Source organism: Notamacropus eugenii, chromosome 3 (genome assembly GCF_028372415.1).
Source record: "Notamacropus eugenii isolate mMacEug1 chromosome 3, mMacEug1.pri_v2, whole genome shotgun sequence".
Lineage (NCBI taxonomy): Eukaryota > Metazoa > Chordata > Mammalia > Diprotodontia > Macropodidae > Notamacropus > Notamacropus eugenii.
Window position 1 is genome coordinate 147,857,713 of NC_092874.1, and position 21,979 is coordinate 147,879,691.

The following is a 21,979-nucleotide window of genomic DNA, read 5'->3' on the forward strand; positions in this document are numbered from 1 at the left end:
ACTATGGCATTTTAGGACAAACAAACAAAAGATTAGGGAACTGAGATAAACTGAGATAGGGTCACAAAGCTAGTTAAGTATCTGACTCCAGGCCCGGCAATCAATATCCATTGTGGTACCTGGTTGTCCCAGGGAATGTCTACCAATCTGTTAAAGTTCAACTCAACTGCTAATTCCTCTGGGAAGTCTTCCTTAACATTAAAAATGAAACACTGATCAGATTAATAAATGCTTTATTTTTTCAACTATTAATTCAATAATTCATTCAACTGAAGGGATGTCACATGGAAGAGGGATTATACTTATTTTCCTTGGCTTCAGGGGACAGACTGAGTTCTAACAGCAATGAGCAATTTGTCAAAAGGCAAACTTGGGTTTATTTTCAAGAAAATCTTCCTAACCATCGTAACTAACCGAAAATGGAATAGGCTGTCTGTGGAAGGAGTGGAGATCTCCATAACCACTGGTTGGGAATGATACAGATGGGATTCCTATTCAGCTACAGGTTGGACTGGACCTCTGAGATCCCTTCCACCTGAGACTCCAAGATCCTGCTAACTGGTAATGACTTCTCAGACTTCACATTATGATGCTTTGTGTTCCATTTCTTTTAATTCAGGTAACATGTAACAATTTGCATAATAGTGATCTGTGTTTTTGTCCTAGTCCCCTACTAGGCTCTAAACTCCCCAAGGACAGTTAACTTAGTTTCTCTCCTAGTACATACCACATACTACATAGCCCTGTACAAGGTAGGCATTTGTAAATATCTATTGTTGCTGGTAGAGATCACAGTAATTGCTAACTTTTTGTTTTAAATTGTATGTGGGTCTTTGAAATGATACTGCAATAGAAAACAGCGAATCAGTTACGTGTAGTTTTGATTTGTTGATCTGATCTGAACAATGTTTTCTCTTTGGCCATAGCAACCAAAGTATGAAGAAGATATCTATCTCTATATTTTTTAGGAATAAACCTGAAGACTAGGATGCAAGCCAAATTATGCTCTGATGTCTCTTACAGCTCTATGTCTCAATAACAAATTTCATTTTTAATGTAATGTCTATATTACTGCATTTGTGAAAGAATAACAGGAGTGAATATAAAACTAATTGAAGTAATTTTTACCAAATATCTGCTTCATCGTTCTGGTTGTCATGCTTTTTGATCTATATGTGATTAACTCATAAAGAGTTATCACTTATAGCAGAGTACTTCAGGGGCCAGAACAAAGTATTTCATCAGACTATAAGGTGTTAAGTGCCCAAATATCATTTTAGAGATGTAGAATAATTAGAAATATTTTTATAGGAGTACCAGCAATTGAATATCAAAAACTAATTCAAAACCAAACTGTGTTTTAGCAAAAGTTTTAAAATACATCCTATAATAGTGGATCCATTTTTATTGTTTTAGTGTCCTTGAAATGAATGAATTTATAATGAGAAGCAGCATATTATAGGAGAAACCAATAGATAGCCTCATAGCCAGGAATCTTATAAAGTCTATGTGGCCCAAGGCAAGTTGTTTAACCTTAGTGCCTCAAATAACTCTCTGTAAAAGGGGCTGATGACTCCCTATTCTTTCTTCACCATACTGGAGTATGGAGTATTCATTCTGAAAGCTCATTCTGTCCTCAGAAGTACTTTCTACTCCTGGATCCCTTGCTCTGATTAGTTGGTTCCTCCCAGAACCTCTATTTAAGCAGTGTCCAGGCCAATCACGCCTTTGCTAGAGCTCATTAGCACAGTGCCTGGCACACAGTAAGTTCTTAATTTATTGACTTGCTGGTTGTTGATGTGCTTTGGTAGAGAATGCTCCTCACCCAGAGATGCGGACATGATGAAAGCAAAGGTAGTTAAAAAAAGTCATGAATGAATCCCTAATGAAAACTATTGGCTACATGTGAGAATCACTGATTTATGTTCCTGAAGACACACAAATTGGACAGTACTTTTATTGCTGCAATGTCAAGAACGGTAACTCTTTGCCCTATAATGGCAATTACATTGTATCCCAGGTTGGCTTGTGCTTTATGTGGGAACATGAAACAAACTAACACGGAAAGTGCTGAAGCATGAAAGATGGGTTTGGTCTAGTATGTGATTTTATCAGTATGGGGCGCTCCTTTTATAGGTTGTGGATGGGCAAATCCACAGTACACCATGGCCTTACGTGGTTCCGGGGACACCGAGAGGCTAACGACTGGCCCACAGCCACGCAGGCAGTGGGCAGCAGAGACAGGGTTCTCCCCCATCCTCCTCCTCCCGGGCTAAGTCCTGGGCATCGCTACGAGGCAGTGGAGGGTCTGGAGTCAGACACGTGTGCGATCCAGAGCTCTCACTCACCTCAACTGTCCAAAGCGTGACAGCAGCCGTGAGAATGTAAGGAAAATGCTTTACTGTCAGTTAACTCGCCCTCATTGGGCGCCTGAGCCACAGCGGGGGGCCGGGGGAAGTCCGGAGGGGGTCGGGCGCGGCCCGCCAGCTATTAGGACAGTCATCGCTACCACCCCGGGAGTCTTCGGCGAGACCTCGTTTTCAGAGGAAACGCTTTCTGGCCACACAGCAGGCCCCAACAGAATTAAAACCGACTGGGCCAACTTCCTCAGGGCAGAAAGAAGCAGAAGCTTTACAAAACCCTTCAGTTCCATTGAAAAAGCACTTTAATCTTGTTCTCGAGATACACGGTGTTTCTGATGCTCCGTGACCCATCAGGACTCCCTCACGCGGGGACCCTTCCCCTCTCCCCCGCCCTGGGTGGGCGCGGAGCCCGCGTGGGAGAAGGGCACGGGGCTCCGCGCGTCGGAAGAAAAGGTTTCCTACCTCTGAGGAGGAATAAACGGAAGGCAGAGGACTAAAATGAGTCCTATTTCGGCATAGAGGAAGCCGGCCACGGCGGCCCACTGCAGGGTCATGTCTGCGCTTCACTCCTGCGGGGACAAACACACCCATTTCACTGCTGGAGCCCCGCGGGAAGGCCCCGAGGAGGGGCTGGCCCCCCCGCCGCGCCGCGCCGCCTGAGGCCCGCGGCCTCCTCCCTCAGGGCCCCGGACCGCCTGGGGCGCTCGCTCTCCGCCCAAATTCGCCCCCTCCCCCGGCCGCCAGCCAAGTTCACGGTTGGGGGGGGGCAGCTTCCGGGAAAGAGCGGCCGGCCGGAGCCGCGCGGGCAGGGGGTGGGGGCCCAGCGGGGCCCGGGCAGGGGAGGCCCGGTCCTGGGTGCGCTTACCTCTGCGGGGGGGCCCGGAGCGGCGGCGGCGGCGGAGGCTGCGGGCCGTGCTGCTGCAGGTGCTGCTGGTGCCCTGCGCGGGGACGTCAGACGCTGAGGCGGGGAGGGGGAGGGGAGGAGGAAGAGGAGGGAAGGAGGGAGGGAGGGAGGGACGGACGGAGTAGCTGGAGCCCGGAGGGGAAGCGGGGGCGTCGCCCTCTCCCCCGCCAGCTGCTCTTTCCAGCCAAGCCGCTAGAGGGGAGGGAGCACTCTCCCTAGTGGCCTCGGGGGTGGCCCCACCATTAAGTTCATGGGTCATTATCGTAATTGCCAGTGGCGGGGTTAGGGGGTGACTCACCTCCCTTAGGACGGGGGAAGCGGCCTGCAGTGGAGAGGTTCGGACGCGTCCTTTTACCGATGCGGGTCCGCGCCCGGTAGCCCGTCAGAGCCAGCCCCAGGCCAGCTCCTCCGAGTGGTGACCCACGGCACCCACGTCCCCTGGCCTTGAGCTCCTGGAGCGCAGGGCCACCGCTTTTCCTTGTGCACCGAATGGCGAGGCCGTGGAGGAGGCGCTTTGCACGTGGAAATCGCGTTCAAAGGTGACTGAGAAAGCCCCGCGAAGTCGGCCCGGGCAGGCTTCCTTTCTGAAAGGTTCCGTCGCGTGGGCCTGCCCTTGTTGGGTTCTGCCTTCTGGCCCTTCCTAACACGCTCCCCCAGATCTCCCTCCTGAGCCTGCTTCCGTGGGGTCTGGGGCCCTTCTACCCTCACAGCGTAACCGAGAAGCGGCCCGTCCGGTGAGGTGCCGGGACCAGGGCTCAGCGTGACTGGACCCCAGAGCCCTCCTCTGAGGGCCCTCTTTCCTGGGTCTCCTCCTGCCAGCCTCATCAGTTCTAGATCCTCATCCAGGCCTTGTCTTCCAGCCTTAGGTGTCTCACAGGACTCTGTCTTGGGCTCTCTTCTCTTTCTCCTCTGTCCTAACCTTGGTGATCGCCTCCACCGTCAAATACAAAATTCTGTTTGGCTTTGACAGACCTTCCTAATCCGGTGCTGCTCCCCTGTCCCTTTACCTTACCTTCTGACATGTACTCTTAAATGACACTGGCCTCCTTTCTATTCCACAAACAGGACACTACCCATCAGATTTTTAGTTCTCTTCGGCTACTTCTCTTTTCCCCTTATACCTATTTGTATACATAGGGTTTTCATTACATATCTCTTACTTTACATTCTAGATTGCTTGGGATACAGAGGTTTAAATGACTTGACCGGAGTTATTTCAACCTAGGTCCTTCCTGTCTCTGAACCCAACACTCTATCCATCATACCACCTGGCTTCTATGACCTTGTACCTGTTAAGTCCTTATTAAATGCTGAACTGAATCCAGTATTTAACAATGGATAACTTCATGTCTAATCAGTTAATCAACAAGCACTTATTAAGCATATACTATTGTCAGGAATTGTGTCAAATGCTTAGGATACCAAGAAGGCTCCTTCAAGGAGCTCATACTTTAACGAAAAGTTTTAATAGAGAGTTCTAAGAATAGAATATTAATTGAAATATGTATAGAAAATACTATTAAAATACTCCAGAACATAAGACTAGTTTGCAAAAAAAAAAAAAAAAAAGAAAAAGTTTGAAGAATTAAGCAATTTTTAAACAACAATTACATATCTTGGATTTATTTGCTAATACAGTGGAGTACAAATATTCGATGTCAACATCCAAAACAATTTTATGATTGAACTAATTTCAGTATAAAAAAATCCAGTAATGGCACATTCTTCACTATTGATAATACATTTCCCTCCCCTTTCTCCCAACATACATGGTAATAATCTCCTAGCACAGAACTCAGTAATATCATCAACCAATGAAAACCATTAGAATAGCAAAACTTGATTATCAAAGCTGGTATAACGCCTTTAAAAAAAAAAGACAAACTTTCTTTTTGTTTTCTGCTAAGTCAGATGGCCATAATCTTTCACAATCCATCACTAAAAACATTCATCCTTAAGATGACAGATATAGATTTCAGCTAGGAAAGTACTTCAAGGATGAGAAGGGGAATGCCATTTATTTAACTTTTTTAGGAATATGTGTTTGTCAAGTTCTTTCAATTTCCTAAATGATCTGGAAGTGCTGAGAAGTTGTTAATGCCACTTACAGAATTTCAGGAAATCTTGGATATAAATGTCAGAAGCCACTAAATCTGATCACTTTTTTTAATGGTATTTAAATTTTGCTTCTGTGAATGTAGAATTCAATTAAACACTATCAATTTGGTTTTTCAAGTGGAACTCATATCATCTACATCTAGGAACAATTCTATACAAATTTTTAGTTTTCAATTTATAAGGATTTTGGCACTGGTTTTGTACTGCACTTATTAAGAAACAAGTTTGTAACAATTCTGATATCCACATATAAGGGCTATATTCAAATCACGAATATTTTATTTTAAAATAAAATGTTTCTTATAAAAATATTAAAGATATGATCCCTTTAGAAAAACAACAGATAAAACAACATTACTAGTGAGCTTTTTCTGTGCACTACAGGATTTAAAAAAAACCAAGCATTAATTTAAAAAATCCTATAGTTGATTTTCATCATAAATATAAAAAATACATAACATCTGACAGTTTCACATGCTGTAATGGTCTGTAAGGTAATCTAACACTGCCGTTGTACTTGACAGAGCATTAAACACCTTTTTTTCTTGCTTTGATGTTATTCTTTCCATCATGTACATTAAATGATGATGAAAACACATAAAAGGTGTGCCATGCTCAAGGGCAATGTCAACCCAGTCCCAGATGCATTTCAGGGGGGTTTCTTTATATCCAGCAAACATGGCAGGATTTGCTAAAAGTCCTCTTGCAACCATTATACCTATGTAAAAAAATATGAGAAACCCTAGTGAATTACTGTGAATAATATTAACAATGCCCCAGTCAGAAACTATCCCTTCTGTTTTTAAACTCTCCTGATAGTTTACTTATATCTTTCTTAGGTATTTTCATATTTGTTGTTCAGTTTTGTACCATTCTTCAGAACCCTGTGGACCATGCTGCCCATGAGGTTTTCTTGGGAAAGATACTGGATGGTTTGCCATTTCCTTCTCTAGTGGATTAAGGCACACAGAGGTTAAGTGACTTGCCCAAGGTCTTAAGTATCTGAGGCCAAATTTGAACTTAGGTCTTCTTGACTAGGCCCAGTGCTCTATCCACTGAGTCACCTAGCAGACTCCATTTTCATATTCCACTTCTTATTGTATTTATTTGTTTACACACGTTATCCTTCCCTACTAAATTGTAAGCCCTTATAAGGGAGTGGCTATGCCTCATTTATCTTTATATCCTGCTTGATACTCAGGCCACTGCCCACAAGGAATAGTAATGATAATAAATATCTAGATTTAAACAGAATGTAAAAATCAATACTTAGAACTAAGTGAAGTTGAATCAATGACAGATTTTCACAATACCATTATTGCATCACACTCAGTGTATTACTTCCAATGGAATCATTTGCCCTGCTATCAAAACAGTATTGTACTCATGGAAGCTCATCTACCAAACTCTAAAAATCATATCTTCTGATGATGAGCAAACAACCCTGGGTTCTTGAAGCCCATGCCAGCTTTACTAAATTATAATAAGCAGGAACACTGATGCAGTAACAGATAGGGTAGGTCTTCTGTTTGAAAACAAACTAGTTAAATATTCACTGGGTGACTAATTTTTTTGGTCATGGCAAACCAAGAAATGGACAAAACAAGAAAATGGCACCAAGTCCTGCACTGGTGTTGTTCAATTGTCTCAGTCATGTTTGACTCTTCATGACCCTATTTTGGGATTTTCTTGGTAAAGATACTGGAGTGGTTTTGCCATTTCCTTCTTCTGATTTTACAAATGAGGAAACTAAGGCAAACAGTTAAGTGACTTGCCCAGGGTCATATAGCTAATAAGTGTCTGAGGCCAGATCTGAATTCAATTTTTCCTGACTCCAGGTCCATGGCTCTATCTACTTTGTCACCTAGCTGCCCTGTATAGTCCTGCACAGCTGCCTTCAATTTTGAGAGTGCTGAAATGGCAGAAAAAGATGCATATAATTCTCAAATTAGCCACAACCACCAATTTAATTTTTAATATATGCTTTTTGTTGAGACAAAACTGAACTATATTCATATTGACACTTTATAATAAATGAAAACCAGAAGATGTAATGCAGTTGCAGCCAAATGGAAAGTCATTTTGCAAATTTACCTCAGAGAGGCAAATAAAGGAGCAGGCTGAGTTGCTTTTATCATGTGCCCAAAAGTAGCAAGAATCATTATTTCATGGTACACTTGGTTACCTCATTTTGTACTGCTCATGGTAAACAAAAAGATCTTGTGGAGCAAACTGCAGTTTATGCACTGCTCAGGGTGAAGAAGCAAAGAAATTCTATGAAGACCTGGATTAGGTTCTCAAAAACCAAGTTAACAAATATCTTGATTCTTTACTTTACTGAAAGAGAACAATAGTGAAAAGCAATGAAAGAATTCAAAAGTTCATGGAAGGTTAATCATTAATATCTTCACTGAGTAGAAACTCAGTGGCAGACTTTTAAAAATACCACAAAAAAATAAAATTGAGTATAAGCAGATATGAAGCAACTGGATATGCTGACATTTTTATCAGTCAGCCATATGAGGCTAGATCACCAGATTGTTGGAACCAAGGTCATTTTAATTTTTAAAAAATAGATAAAAATGTAAACATGAGGAGACATTGCTTTTGATGACAGACACTGTAACCCAACCTGTTGACTTTGGACAATTGTTTTTTTTTTTTTTAAAATCACCAATTCTTAAGAGTTTAGCAAATGAAAAACCATTAGCACAATAAGACTGAAAAGTCCAGATGCCACCTGTATCAGTAAATGTAATCTTGCTAAGCAGAAAAATGTGGCAACCAAAGGCTACAATGGCTTTTAATACAAAGTAATTTGCTAAATAAATAGTTCATGAGCCTGGCAAAAGAGAATGTAACTGCACAAAACTGAAAATCAATGTTTTGCTGGACTATATACATATTTATTGTAAGAGAGGACTTCTTACTAGTGATGAGAATGAAAAAGTTCATAATAATCAATTTTTTAAACAAAGCTACTAAGAAATGAATCTTTGGAAAGCCAGACTGAGACCCAGCTAAACCAAATTATTATTGCATGTTATTTGTAAATTAAAAGGAAAACAAATGAGAAAAAAGGGGAACAGATCTGCTAACCTTTTAGTTATTTTCGATGGTAGTAATAATGGAATGAGCACATTCTGACTCTACTATCTCAGTACCTGATATGCTGTGATGAATTGGCAGTTGCAATTAAAACAAAGTTGGAAAGAATGCCTTGTACAAAACAGATATTCAAAGATGTTGCTTTGAACGAAATTTAGGGAGCTACTGTGGTGGAATGGATCTACTGCTAAATGCAAATGGAAACTTGGGGTTAGATTCCTGCACTGTCACTGAATAATTTGGGCAAATCAATTCTTGGGGACTCAGTTTATTTGGAAAATGAAGTGGTTAGACAAGATGATCTCTAAAGTCTTTTCTAGCTCTGAATATATGATCCCAAACTACCTGCTGCCATCAATAGATACCTTTTTAAAGTCACTCTCTCCCTTTTTATGTTATATGCTTGTAAACCAAGCAACTCTGTAATATCAGTGGGTAAGTCGCTTAAAGTTGGATAAGCCACTACTCTACTGGGTGCTTGAGTTCACTAGTAGGTCATCTGGAAGCATATTACCCACTAAATGACATAAGGATAGAAAAGTTGGTTGTATTTATCCCACCTGAAACATCATTCCATTATTTACTGAATAAGAGTTAATAGTATGGATTTGAAAGTTGCCTAGCTTAGAGTAGTGAGAGAATATGGCTCACTGTTAAATAAAAACTACACCATAATAACATTAGTTTCTTAGACACTTAAAAGGGTAAACCCTCCTCCCCCAATTTAAATGCTGATTTCTTACCGTTTGTCCCAGTTATTTCCTGAATATTTTCTGCTTCCTTTAAACTTTTAATGTCTCCATTAGCAATTACAGGTATAGACAAATTTTCTTTAATTATTTTAATTGCATCATAGTGTACTGGCTGGTGTCTTTCTTCAATATTTCTCCCATGAACTGTAATCCAGGAAACACCTGTTGCTTCAGCTTTCCGACAAAGATCTACAGTTCTTGTAAGATCATCATGAATCCTAAAATTCCGAAATGTTTTACAGCACATGAAAATTTAAAGAACTGATAAACCAAACAAATTAAAAGTGTCACTTTTGCATAGTATAATTTTAGTTATTCAGTTTTCTTAATGACCAAAATCCTAGTATACAGTGGGTTTTATTTAGGAATACAGTCTACTTCAGTCCATCTGGTGTTGCTATTTGACTCTTGGGACCAAGATCACAGCCAGGCTATCCCATACTCCTGATTTTTTACTTGGGAGAAATTGCTATTTTCTAAGCTGTGTAATGATGAACTCTGCATTAGTAGGATGGAAAGAAGCAGCTCTATACCTTCCAGCCTATTCTCTCCAGTGAGGAAACTGAAAACTATATCTTAAAGTACCAATAGTCTGGTAATGTCTGAACTCCAAAAGATGACGTACTTTTCTTTTAAGATCTGTTTTAAATTCTTTGACCACTTATGTACTAGGGGATGTTTTGGGTCTCTATATTTCTATGAATTGCCTCTCTACCTTGGGGATCAGAGATAAATGATACTCCTCTCATCCCCACTCCACAACTGACCCCCCTTCCCTTATCCTAGTGGCACTGGTTTGTTTTTAAAGGAGACTACAAGAATTCTAAGGTTTTATTTGTGGAGAAATTATCAGTTTCACTGAATTTAATAAAACTGGTGGGATAAAACAATGTGACAATAGCAGCAATAACAAACATTTATGAAGTTCCTATTGTGTAATTAGGTCACTAAGGCAGATACAAAGTTTGGATAAGACATGTTATATTCCCTGCTCTCAAAGAACTCATTAGTCTAGTGGAGGGAGAAGACATCAATGTAGATAGCATTATGATACATGGTAAGGACATTCAAGGGTTATAAAACAAAGTCTGAGGAACCTAGCATAAGGCTTTATCACAGCAAATGGTAGTATTTGAACTGGGCTTTAAAAGATATGTATGAGTTCAAGAGATAAAGGTGGTGAGGGTGGGCATTCCAGGAACAGGGAAGCTGCTGAGTAAAGGTACTAAAGCAGAACACAGGGCAAAAAGTTGTCCAGTTTGGCTGAAGAGCAGTGTGTTAAAGGTAGTAATATCAGACAAGGCTAGAAAAATAGGGGGATACCACATTTTGGCAGAGGGGCCATCCTCACTTTAATTTATATCAAATAACCAGCTGCACTTAATTTTTAATGGACTATTTTAGTACTGAAACTTTTTTGCAGATGGCTCTATTTAGAAAATAGATGTATGTGATCTTCATAAAGTGCTCACTTTAAGTAAAATTTCCCTAGTCAAATGGCTGCTAAAAACTGTCAGACTTGTTTCACCCTTGAAAGCTTTCCTATTTTAATAGTGATCCTCTATATCTTTATACTGAAGCTAAAAAAAAAAAAAAAGCCATCAGGACATTCACAGTTTGATGACTCTCATTCCAAATTAAAATACAAAGGAATACATGATCATCTAGAAATAAAAATTTTTGCATCTAATAAAAGGCTTATTTTATACATATAAATAGTATTAACCATTCAAATTAAGCACTTTGATAAAAGGTACCTTTTAAGTAATAAAATGGACCTTGTCAATAGATTAAAACATACATGAATTTTTTTTTACCTTATTTTAATGGACACTGAAAACTTTGGGTTTTCCACTTGACTTCTTACTTGTTTAACCATATCTTGAACAAGTTCAGGTTTATTTATTAAACATGCCCCATATCCTTCTGCTATGGCCCACCTTAAAAAAGAACAAAATGAAAAATGTATAACAGGGGTTTTTAAGTATGGAAATATATTTGTGTGTGTGTGTGTGTGTTGTTTATATGTATTATTCTTGGTATACTTGAAAGCAAGTGGTTACCCTTTTTTGTTGTAATTATGGAAATGGAAGATGAGGTAAACAGAACCACTACCATGTATAGAACATATATTTTTATACACATAAAAATATTTCTTTGACCTACAATCAGAGAACCAATGATTACTGGTATGTTTCTAAGACACAATGTGATGTTAGACAAACAAATTCCAGGATGGATATAAAGTCAGAAAAGTATAATTTCCAAATCTCACCAGGCCAGAACAAGTTCTGTGTCACTGAAATCAGGTTCCTTAAATTTGAAGATTACTGTATGTATACATACACACACACATACACACAGGCAGCTACGTACATAGCTGGAATAGAGTAGATAAAGAAGTTTTGAAGTTACATTGATTTCTAGCAACACTAATAAGCCTTTTTTTTTTTTTTTTAGTATTATAACATTTAGAATTATTGACAGATAACACCAGTTCCCTGATTACTTCTTACCAATACTTAGTTAACTACACAGCTAAATATTTAAAAAAAAGCTCCTAAAAAATATGCCTTGAAAAAGCAACAGGAGGGGAGCGAATTACAACAAAGGGTGTGCAGATCTCCCAAATCATAGAATCACATATCTCAGAAGTAAAAAGAATATATGAAGTGGCATTAAAACGTGACTTCCTTGTTTTTATACAATGGAACGTCACTAAAACACTGTATTTGGGTTCATACAATGGTACCTTATAAGAAGGTCCTTTTGGTGGTAGTAACTAAATGTTCACAGGAAGGGCTCAAGAGAGGGGATATATATTATACCAAATTCTATTAGCAAGGTAAAATTACAAAAGTACCCTACTATTATATATCAGTCCCTTAGCTTTCAGCAACAATAGGGTCTCAAAATCTTTGAGGTTAGTCTATTAAATTTTTCCCCCTCTAACAGATTATCTTATTTCCAGTTTAGACTATTCATGCTTAACATTCTACTTCATATGAATTATTTTCCTTTTGAATTTTGGAAAACTAGAAAGATATTTTACCATGTTCATATAGATTTTCCTAATCTTTTCAGTAAATTCTTCCAACTTCTTTGAGTTTTACCTCTGAGGGCAACCACAGTTAATGTCTATTCCATTCGCATAAGGACAGACTATTCGGGCAGCATCAGATAAAAGCTGTGCATCGTTAGCAGCAAATTGAACAATCAGCGGACAATCACCTGATAAATGAACATCTCATCATTAAAATTCAGAAGAAATAACATGGAGTATTAAAAATAACACCCAGAAATTGCCTATGTAGGGTAAGACAATATTAACTACTTTCAATCTATTAAAACATCTATTCAGATAGGATTACATTTTTAGATAGAATCAGGTGTGAGCCTTCTGAAAGTTTATGAAGGGATGAGAGGATTTATCTCTTTCCTTATGAAACTGGTAGAAGGAATGTCTTCTCTCTTTTATGTTCTGAAGAATAACAGGAACTGTCTATTAGAAGAAACAGAATGGGAGAATCGAACCACTTATCTTGTATGTTTTTTCCTATACACCACTATTTAGAAGGTATTTAACAGAAACTTGTTGATTACACATTAATTGTTTTGGAAAAAAATTCTATTCACAGAAAAAGGAACTAATTTTGCAACAAACCATTCCTGCCATCCTCCTAAACTAATTCAATGGTCAAGTAAGTCAATCAGCATTTATTAAGTGCCTACCATGTATCAAGCTCTGGGAATATAAACAAAAGTTTCTCCTCTCCAAGCACTCAGTTTTATGGAGAAGACAAAATGCAAACATCTATGCACAAACAAGAGATATATAGAATGAATTGGAGATCATTAGAAGGTAGATATTAGCTTTAAAGAAGATTGGGAAAAGCTTCTTATGGAAGGTGGGATTTTAGCTGAGACTTGAAGAATGCCAGAAGATGGAGAGCAGGAAGAGGGAAAACATTCCAGGCACAGGGGATAGCCAGTGAAAATGCTGGGAGATGGGAGATGAATAGCAAGAACGGCAGTGTCACTGGGGTGTGGAGCATGTAGAGGGGAATAAGGTGCAAGAAGATGGCAAGGTAGGAGGAGGCCATATTATGAAGGCTTTAAAAAGAACAAATAGAGGATTTTATATTTGCTTGGAGGCAACAGAAAGTCACTGAAGTTTACTGAATTGGGGTGAGGGGTGGGGAGCCAGTGACAGTCAGACCTGTGCTGAAATTTAGGAAGACTGATCTGAGAGCTGAGTGGAGGATGGACTAGAGTAGGGAGAGACTGGAGGTAGGGACACCAACCAAAAGGTTATTACAATACTGTAGATGTGAGGTAATTACAATCTGTACCAGGGTGGTGGTAGTGTAAAAGGAGAGAAGGGGGTGTAGACTAGAGATATTGTAAATGTAAAATCAATAGGACGTGACAACAGATCAGATAAAAGAGTGTGTGTGTGTGAGAGAGTAAGGAGTGGAGGATAACACCTTGCTTGTGAGCCTGGGTGAGTGGGAGGATGGCAGTGCCTCCACAGTAATAGGGAAGTTAGGAAGAGAGGAAGACTTAGGGAGAAAAATAATGAGTCCATTACTAGATGTGCAAATTTAAGATACAATTAAGAGATACTCAGTAGGCAGCTGGAGATAAGATATTGGAGGTCAGGAGAAAGGTTAGCCCTAGACAAGTGGATCTGGGAATTATGAGCATAGAGATGATAACTGAATCCATGGGTGCTGATATAAACAAGCACAATCTTTCTTCCTTCATTTCCCCTCCTCTCCATCTTTAATATCCCTTCCTTATACAGGGATCCAGTCAGGCCACCTCTATTAAAAAATGTTATTGGTTTCATAATGACTACTTCAAATTCCACTACATGACATACAAGGACTTCTACAATCAAGTGTCATTCTAATAAACTCTTCTATAAACTCTATACTCAGGCAAAGGGGATCAATATGTATTTTGAATACAATTCACGCTTTCCTGTCTTTGCTCATATTATTCCCTTTGTCTGGATTCCTCTTCCGCAAACTCTTGGCCTCTTCAATTTCTATCTATTCTGGAGAACCCAATTCAAATGCTATGAAGCCTTTCATGATATACCTACTTGGTTATGACCTCTGTTTGGATGCTACTTTAAAGTTTTTAAAACATTTTTCTCATAACCCCAGGAAACAGGGGTTTCCTTTGTAGAGCTCAGATTGCATATTGTTTTGTACATCCCTAATATAGTTACATGTGTTAGCCAAAGTATCTCTGTATGTGTTTTACTAAATTTTAGGTTCCATAAGGACATGGACCATTGTATCTAAACTTGTATATCTGGGATTACCTTTGTGCTCAGTACCAAGTAGACACAATCAGTGTTTGTGGAACTGAAATGAATGGTTGAATAAAATCAGTTTCACAGCAAATGAGTATTATGTGAAGTCTCAGATTAAAAAGGATAGTTTTTTAAAAATGAAATTCTACAAAACTCAATATATAATAGACTGTGCATACCTTTGTTCGTGGTGAATTCACTATCTCTGGCTTTTACAGATCGGACAAAATCAGCAGCAACTATCATTGGAGTATAACACAGATCACAGTTGTATTTCCTCACTAGTGTTCTGAAAGCCAATCTATGAGCAAATGAACATTTTCATCCAGCATTTTCAAAGCACTATAATCCAATTTACTTCTAAATGCAATAAAATGTTACTAAGCATAAATTAAGGTAAGAAATATTCATTGAATCAAGTTCAACAAAATGCTACAAAGAACTGAGTTATGCTTAATAGTTTAAATTGTCAATTTAAAAATACTAAGTCAAATCTGAAAAGTAAAATAAGTGAACCAGCCTTGTTTTGTACTTACTAAAATAAAATTTATTAAGTTTTTATTGTCTGTCAGTTATTGGTGAATGAGTCAACTAAATGTTCCCTTTAAAAGGATTAAGCACTTGCATGAGGGCTACTCATAAAAGTAATTAAAGAGGTCTCATAAAAACACATGGATTAGGTTGTGTGTTGGATGATGTAAGCCAATAGCAAACTAATTCTCAATATGGTTATATTCAGAAGCATTAGTAGAAAGTTTATTAGGTGCTTATACAACAATGGTAATGGACAAAGGTGGTTAAATAAATGAGGTTTCCATGACTTCTGAGAGCCTTTAATGCTTATCTTTTCCATGAAGCCTTACTGCAACTAAGTGATCTCACCCTTTTTTGAACCTCTATTAACATTTAATATAATAATATAATACTTGTATTACCCTATATTTCATGAGCACTACTTTGTTTCCCAAAAAAAACTGTAAACATCTTCAGGGCAGGAATTGTGTCTCATAATGTTTTGTATTCCTTACAATAATCTAGTCCAGTTCTGGGTAAATTCTAGGTCCTGAATATAAAACTGCTGAGTTAAAATATATTTTTTCATCCTCAAACTTCATTAATAAACTTTGGAAGTCCCTGAGAAAACACAGGTATTTAAAAATTAATGTCTGAAGATAATAGTGATTCTAATAATTGGGAAATAGTAACAAAAATGTAAATCTTATATTGTTTCTGCTTCTCTCAAGGTAGTCATCTAGATGGTGTCTACTAGGCAGAGGCAGAAAGCATAAGTTTTAGTTTGTGGGAAAACAGCTAACCTAATCTGTACTTCTCAGAAAGATATTTTTATTGTATAATGAGTTTTATGTTTCTACTATCCCTGCTTTATAACTCTTGATTATCATATGGTTGCTGGAGCATTCGTTTTTGCTTGAGTGTTTGAGACAGAATCACTTATGATGCCAGTTATTTGAAGATGAGGGTGGACAACATTAAATATAATCCCAAAAGGAAAAGGCACAGAAAATGTAACACAATAATCATTTACCATACTTACTTTGAATATCGAACCATAGGAGCACATATTTTCACCACGTGCCCAGAATGAAACATTTCCATTGGATCTTTTGTGCTTTCTTGACATTGTGTAGTTTGGATATAATCACAACTCATAAATACCAGTTTTTGAAAAAAATTCTGAAAAACATAGTCCGTTTTATATAGAAACATGCCTTTCATTAGATACACATCTAGTATATGTTTATCAAGGGCCAACTATAGGACAACCATTTTCTTAGGCAATAGGGACTACAATGACTTTTTTTTGTTTGTGACTTCAATGAACTTATGTCCTGCCAGAGGAATATAACACATAAATTCTAATATTACAAAGGATTTGTCATTTTATTGATGTGGGACAAATGATACAGATACAAACCCATTTATACCATCTTGTGCAGTTTTCTTCTATGTCCTTCCCCAATTTTGTGTTGGGGCTCCCACTTATCTGAAATCATGTGGATAACATTAGAGCACATGCACTATCTGTCAGCTATCCCTCATGCATGGAACATATACACAGATATAAATAAAATTTGTATGCCATCAATTAAGTCAAATTTGTTGGCAAATACGGTTTTTTCTGATCTTCCAAGTGTTTGTTGGGATGCTACAAATTTGGTTACTCACTAAAATTGTCCACAACTCTTAGCATTTTGTAAAGTGATGCTATCTGTACTAGATACAAATAAGACTTTCTTGTGTTGAACATTTACATTTAATTGGGCAGTTATTATAGCTACATTTCTTGTTCAAGTTATTGGGAGCTGGGGTCATGGAAAAACTACAAGATGATTTCCTTATTCCAAGCAAATCAAATACTTTTTCCACAATGTTCTGTTCTAAATGGTATTACTAGATAAATAAAGGAATTTGCTTTAAGCCATTCATGTATTTATTCAATGTATTTTCTCAAGCACTTCCTATGCAATGTATTGTTTTAGACACTGAAGGAGACAAAATAGTAACTGTCATTTATAAAGTGCTTTAAAGTCTGCAATGTGTTTTTCACAGACAATTCCTTCAAGCACCACAATAACTCTGAAATAGGTACTATTATTGTTATCTCCATTTTACAGATGAGGAAATTGAGGTGCAAAGAAATTAAATGACTTGCGTCAGGTCACACAGCTAGGATGCATCAGTAGTAGCATCAGAACCTAAATTTTAAGCCCACTATCTTACCCACTACATATGACAGATAGTCTTTGTTCTTTAGGATAAGAGCTTCCAATCCAGGAGGCAGACATTAGACTTATACCCAAATAAAGTACAAATGAGAACATGACAAATGCCTATGCGAGGAATCCAGTTTGGCTCCAACTTAGTGTATGGGGAGGAACTGAGTAAGTGCTATTGATTTGACTAATTTACCATACAGTAGAGCACAAATATAGTTTATTAGTATTGAGTTCCATGGATAAGATTACTAGTTTTGATGATAAGTATTCATACATAAAAAAATCCAGAGAGGCAAAATATAAACTAAGCGCCCATTTGTCATGCTTTCTATGAAAGCAAATGACAGGAACAAATGTTAACCTGCTATGCCAGTAAATATACAGTGCCATTTGGCAATCATTTTGTGCCAAGAAGGTTTGAATGTCAGTCACTAAGGCACTTTTCCATATTGTCCACAAGAATAGTATGGAATACCTTCTCAAATTCTATAAGTAAACTACATCTACAACACTCCCCTGAGCTGCCCATTTAAATCTGCCTCTCTTCAACTAGTTATAACTTTGTAAAACAATAAGGAGGGGCAGGGAGGGGAGGCAGTGTAGTCAGACTGGTTAGATCTATTTTTATGAAGCCATTTTGATAACCACATCTTTATCTAGATATTCACTAAGTGTCCCTAAAATTCTAGAATTTTGCCAAGAATCAATATCACACTCACTTGTCCTAGTTTGTGGAATCCACTCTTTTCCCTCTGTTGAAAATGGAGACATTTACTTCATTTGATCCTGTGGCAACTTTTCCTGTTTAAAACTCTCATTTGAAGAACACAATGTTCTGAGGATTCCAGACAGAGTTCACTTGGGCTTAAACTCATCAAGGGGAATTTGGTACTGTCATACTGTCATACTGTCTCCCTGATCATCTTGCATCTTGATAGGCTAGAAAGCTGGCTTTCATCTAACAAGATGAAATGTACATTTGAGTTGTCAAAATCAAGTTTGGGTTTTTTTTGTGGGGGAGAGAGGGTAGGATTTATATAGGGCTTGTAAAATTACGAACTTGGCCGATGTCAACACATATCACTTCCAGATATAAAAGCAGAAAAAGAATCACATATAAAATCATGAATCCCAATTATGTGTAGCTTTTATAAAAGTATGTAAGTTTAAAATGGTAATTTCAGTATTGTCCTGCTTCACTTTTGGAAATTCTGGTCTCTTCTGTGCATTTTATAAATGTTTCATGAATGCTCTTTTCTCTTTCTTTTTAACATCATTATAACCACTGCCCCTCCCTCCAACACAACAAAAATGCCATTCCTTGTAACAAAGCATAAGTATGTAAACCATCCACAAATTCTGCAGCTGTAGTCTGTCATCCCTCTGTTATTATGATCTTCTGGAGTTGAGGTTGCTCATTGCACTGATATTACAGCTTTCAAGGAGTAAAATCACTTTCATATATACAAAAGGGGCAAGGTCTGGCAAAATAGCAGTGAATGAGACAAATACCTAGAGCAAATGTTCTTAATCTGGGGTCCCAGATCATATATTATTATGCTGGAACACAGTTATAAAATATGTAAAAACACACACAAGTTCACAAACCCAAGGTTAAGAACCCTGCACTTAAAAATAGTTTTCAAGTGTGGAGAGTTTTTATTGCTGATAGCTATAAAGCTACCTATGGTCTGCAAGGAATGAATAAATTTCACATGTAAAATCTGTTACAATTGTTACTTGATATGATCTCAAAGCAATCAATTCAGAACAATTTTCCAGTAGATACCAACATAATTATCCTCAGAGTCAGGTACTCTTGGCATCTCAGAGAAAAGTTTTGAAGAATGCTACTAGCTAGTTCTTGACCCTTCCTGTAGTAGTGGACCAGGGACTAAGAATAAGCATTTGGTACATTTTGGCAAGCTATCAAGGAAGTATGTTATCATGGTACTTGAAAATACATAGGTAAATACAGGATAATTTGAAGAGGGAGAGAACAAATAACAAATAACTTAGAGAACTGGGAAGGCTTCCTGGTGCACATAACACACTGCACCTAGAAAAAAGCTAGAGATTTAAAGAAAAGGAGAAGAGGAAATATATTCCAGCCATGTAAAACAGCTAGCATGAAGAACACAGGCAGGAAGTAACATGATTAAGTGGGAAGATACTGGTTTTGGAGTCAGACAACTTGGACCAAAATCCTGCCTTGGTCACAATCCTTATAACTTTAAGACAGTCAAAACCTTTAGGGGCCTCAGTTTCCTCATATGTAAAACAAGAGAGTCTACTGTTAAACAATATACACACATGTGTATATATATGTAAATAAAAATGTGTGCAAAGTAAATGTCTGTGTTTGTCCTTCGTTTTTGAAGAAGACCATGACATCAGAGAGAAGATGAGAAGGCACTAGCAGGTGGGAAGATTAGGAAAAGTCTCAAATAGGAAGTGTGCTTGAGTTGAGCTTTGGGGGAAGACAGAGACTCTGAGTGGTGGAGATTAAGTCCAATTCAAATGCCATCTTTTTCATTAGCTTCCCCTAATTCCTTGGGCCTTCACAAAATATTTTGCTTTATACTTCTTCCTAATGCTTTTAGCATAGGGTCACAGTTTTAGAACTGGAAGGAAGCTTTCACACTATTTAGTCCAATCCACTCGTTTACAGATAGGATTCTGTAGATTTTACAGAGAAGATTATTGATTCTACAAGGAGAAGTTTTGATCTACATTAATGAAGATAAAATAAAATAAACGCACAAGTCCTTGAAGTAAAAGTATCTCTTCATCACTGATCTGTCTCTCCTTGACAAACTTCTTATATTTCTCTTGCAGTAAAAATATCTATAAACTAACCAATAGGTTTCTCTCTGTTCCTACCTAGAAACAGCTTCAGAGTGAGGATGATTTGCCCCAGATCTCAAACTTTGACTCCAAATTCAGTATTTCTTCCATTTTACCACACTGCCACTGAAATAATTATAATAATTATTTGTCAGCATGATAGGAATGAAATGAGAGATTCCGCACAGGCAATGACCATTAACTCAGGTAAACTTTGCATCTTCCCCCAACAAGTGATTACCGTGGGAATGGAATCCTTGGAAATAAGCCTGAAACCAAAATCTAGCAATCTAGGAACCCAGAACCCACAGCTCCTGACAATCGATTAGCTGCTCTTTTTTCTTTTTCTGCAGCTGAAAGTGAGTGAAATAAGGCCTTTTCTGACCCTCTCAGTAGTCAGCACTCTCCGCCCCTTGCAATTACCTTGTATCTGGTGCAGCTGAAAGGCTGTTGTATTTAGAATGAGGATCTTGGAACAAGCTCTACCACTTGCTACCTCTATGACCTCGGAAACATCACTAACATCTTTGCATTCAGTTTCATCTATCTAACTTTGGAAGATCCCTTCCAATTCTAAATCTATGCCTCTTTGTTGTGTCTCACCACTAAAGCAACCCTAAGCTCCATGGGGCAGAGACTGTTTTTGTGTGTGTCCCTATTGCCTTGCACACAGTATGCGTTGAATCAGTAACTAACGAACAGAATCAAAGACTAAAGCATTTTCCTGTGTGCTTATTTCTCTTCTATAAGAAAACGTGAAGGTGAATAAAGGCAAAGGGTAAAGACATCTGGTCAGGGGAGAGGAACCCCAATATTCAAGCAAGATAAACGTGGGTTTGGATCCTGGCTGTGATCGTGAGCAAGCCAGTTTCTCCCTCTGTAAAGTGAAGGCGCTGGGCTCCAGGAACTTTAGGGGCCCTTTTCATTCTCAATCTGTTATCCTTTGACTCTGGGCCTCCCTTTTCTCAACCGCAAAATGAAAGGCTTTGGACTAGGGCTTCGGGTCCCTCCCAGCGCTACAACGATCCTAGGTTGCTTGTGCCTCAGTTTCCTCCTTTGTAGGGGGAGATGGGGAGAAGGGTGTTAGATTTGCGGCACTAAAACTTTTTGATCTCAGGACTCCTTTACACTCTTAAAAATTACTGAGGCCCCTCCAAAAGAGCTCTTATTCACGTGGGTGATCGCTAGCGTCCTTATGAAAACAGTTTTGACTTCCCAGACCGCACGAAAGGGCCGCAGGGAGCCGCAGACTGACAACCCGCGGGGCAGATAACCCCTTCCAGCTCGACAGCGAGGAGCATGAGTGCCTGGGCCTCAGCTGACTTGCCTGCCCAACCGCGGAGCGCCGCAGATGCCCCTTCCCCGCCCCATCCATCCCTCGTCTCCTTCCACGAGCACGGAAAGTTAAAGGTCCCGCCGCCCCTCACAGAACCCACGAGGCTCACCCTGGGGTCACCAGCTCCCGCTCCCTCCGCAGCCCGGTCAGCGCAGGGAGCCGCACATGCGCACAGAGACTCGGCCGGGCTCAGCCCGAGCTCGCGGGCGCGGGGTTTGTGCGTCACCAGCCTCGGCCGCGGAGGGCCCTGCGGCTTGACGTCATCAGTCCTGCACCTGCCAACATGGAAGGCACCGGGGCTGCTGGGTCCGGGGCTGAGGATCCTGTTTGTGGAGCGGCCGCGGTGACGGTCCGCGAACTTCTGCAGGACGGTAAGGGAGGACCGGGCTGGCGGCAGGGAGCTCCGCCCGGAGGCTTGTCTGGTCTCTAGGGCTGTCCATCCGACGCTTTACTCTTGCAGAAAGTTTTCCGGTCCCCTCCTGTCAAG

At 39.2% G+C, this 21,979-nt stretch overlaps 3 protein-coding genes across 10 annotated transcripts in view; 1 reads left to right on the plus strand and 2 right to left on the minus strand.

The window, feature by feature from the left end:
• The window catches only part of BCAP29 (B cell receptor associated protein 29), a 64,291-nt gene extending 60,153 nt beyond the window's left edge, over positions 1-4,138 (minus strand). The window contains exons 1-3 of one of the 2 annotated variants that reach the window (XM_072653071.1): positions 3,566-4,138; positions 3,229-3,301; positions 2,826-2,932 (exon numbers count right to left, since the gene is read on the minus strand). In XM_072653071.1, the coding sequence (XP_072509172.1) occupies positions 2,826-2,917 (92 nt within the window). In that variant the 5' untranslated portion in view covers positions 2,918-2,932; positions 3,229-3,301; positions 3,566-4,138. The remainder of the gene's footprint in view (positions 1-2,825; positions 2,933-3,228; positions 3,302-3,565) is intronic. The other variant, XM_072653072.1, reaches the window with a different exon arrangement.
• Positions 4,139-4,860: 722 nt separating this feature from the next.
• On the minus strand, positions 4,861-21,700 carry DUS4L (dihydrouridine synthase 4 like). 5 transcript variants are annotated; one of them, XM_072653067.1, is made up of 8 exons: positions 21,602-21,691; positions 20,193-20,282; positions 16,127-16,266; positions 14,751-14,872; positions 12,359-12,476; positions 11,063-11,185; positions 9,237-9,463; positions 4,861-6,103 (listed from the first exon to the last, which is right to left on the minus strand). In XM_072653067.1, exons 3-8 carry the CDS (start codon positions 16,240-16,242, stop codon positions 5,856-5,858), a joined length of 954 nt encoding a protein of 317 aa, XP_072509168.1. In that variant the 5' UTR covers positions 16,243-16,266; positions 20,193-20,282; positions 21,602-21,691; the 3' UTR covers positions 4,861-5,855. The 5 variants fall into 5 exon arrangements, with proteins under 5 accessions (XP_072509168.1, XP_072509171.1, XP_072509169.1 ...); XM_072653070.1 differs by lacking the exon at positions 20,193-20,282 and having other exon boundaries at positions 21,602-21,700; XM_072653068.1 differs by lacking the exons at positions 20,193-20,282; positions 21,602-21,691 and adding an exon at positions 18,029-18,267.
• The window catches only part of COG5 (component of oligomeric golgi complex 5), a 385,795-nt gene continuing 385,390 nt past the window's right edge, over positions 21,575-21,979 (plus strand). Inside the window, exon 1 of one of the 3 annotated variants that reach the window (XM_072653056.1) lies at positions 21,575-21,863. In XM_072653056.1, coding sequence (XP_072509157.1) covers positions 21,776-21,863 — 88 coding nt within the window. In that variant the 5' untranslated portion in view covers positions 21,575-21,775. The remainder of the gene's footprint in view (positions 21,864-21,979) is intronic. The other 2 variants (XM_072653057.1, XM_072653058.1) reach the window with 2 other exon arrangements.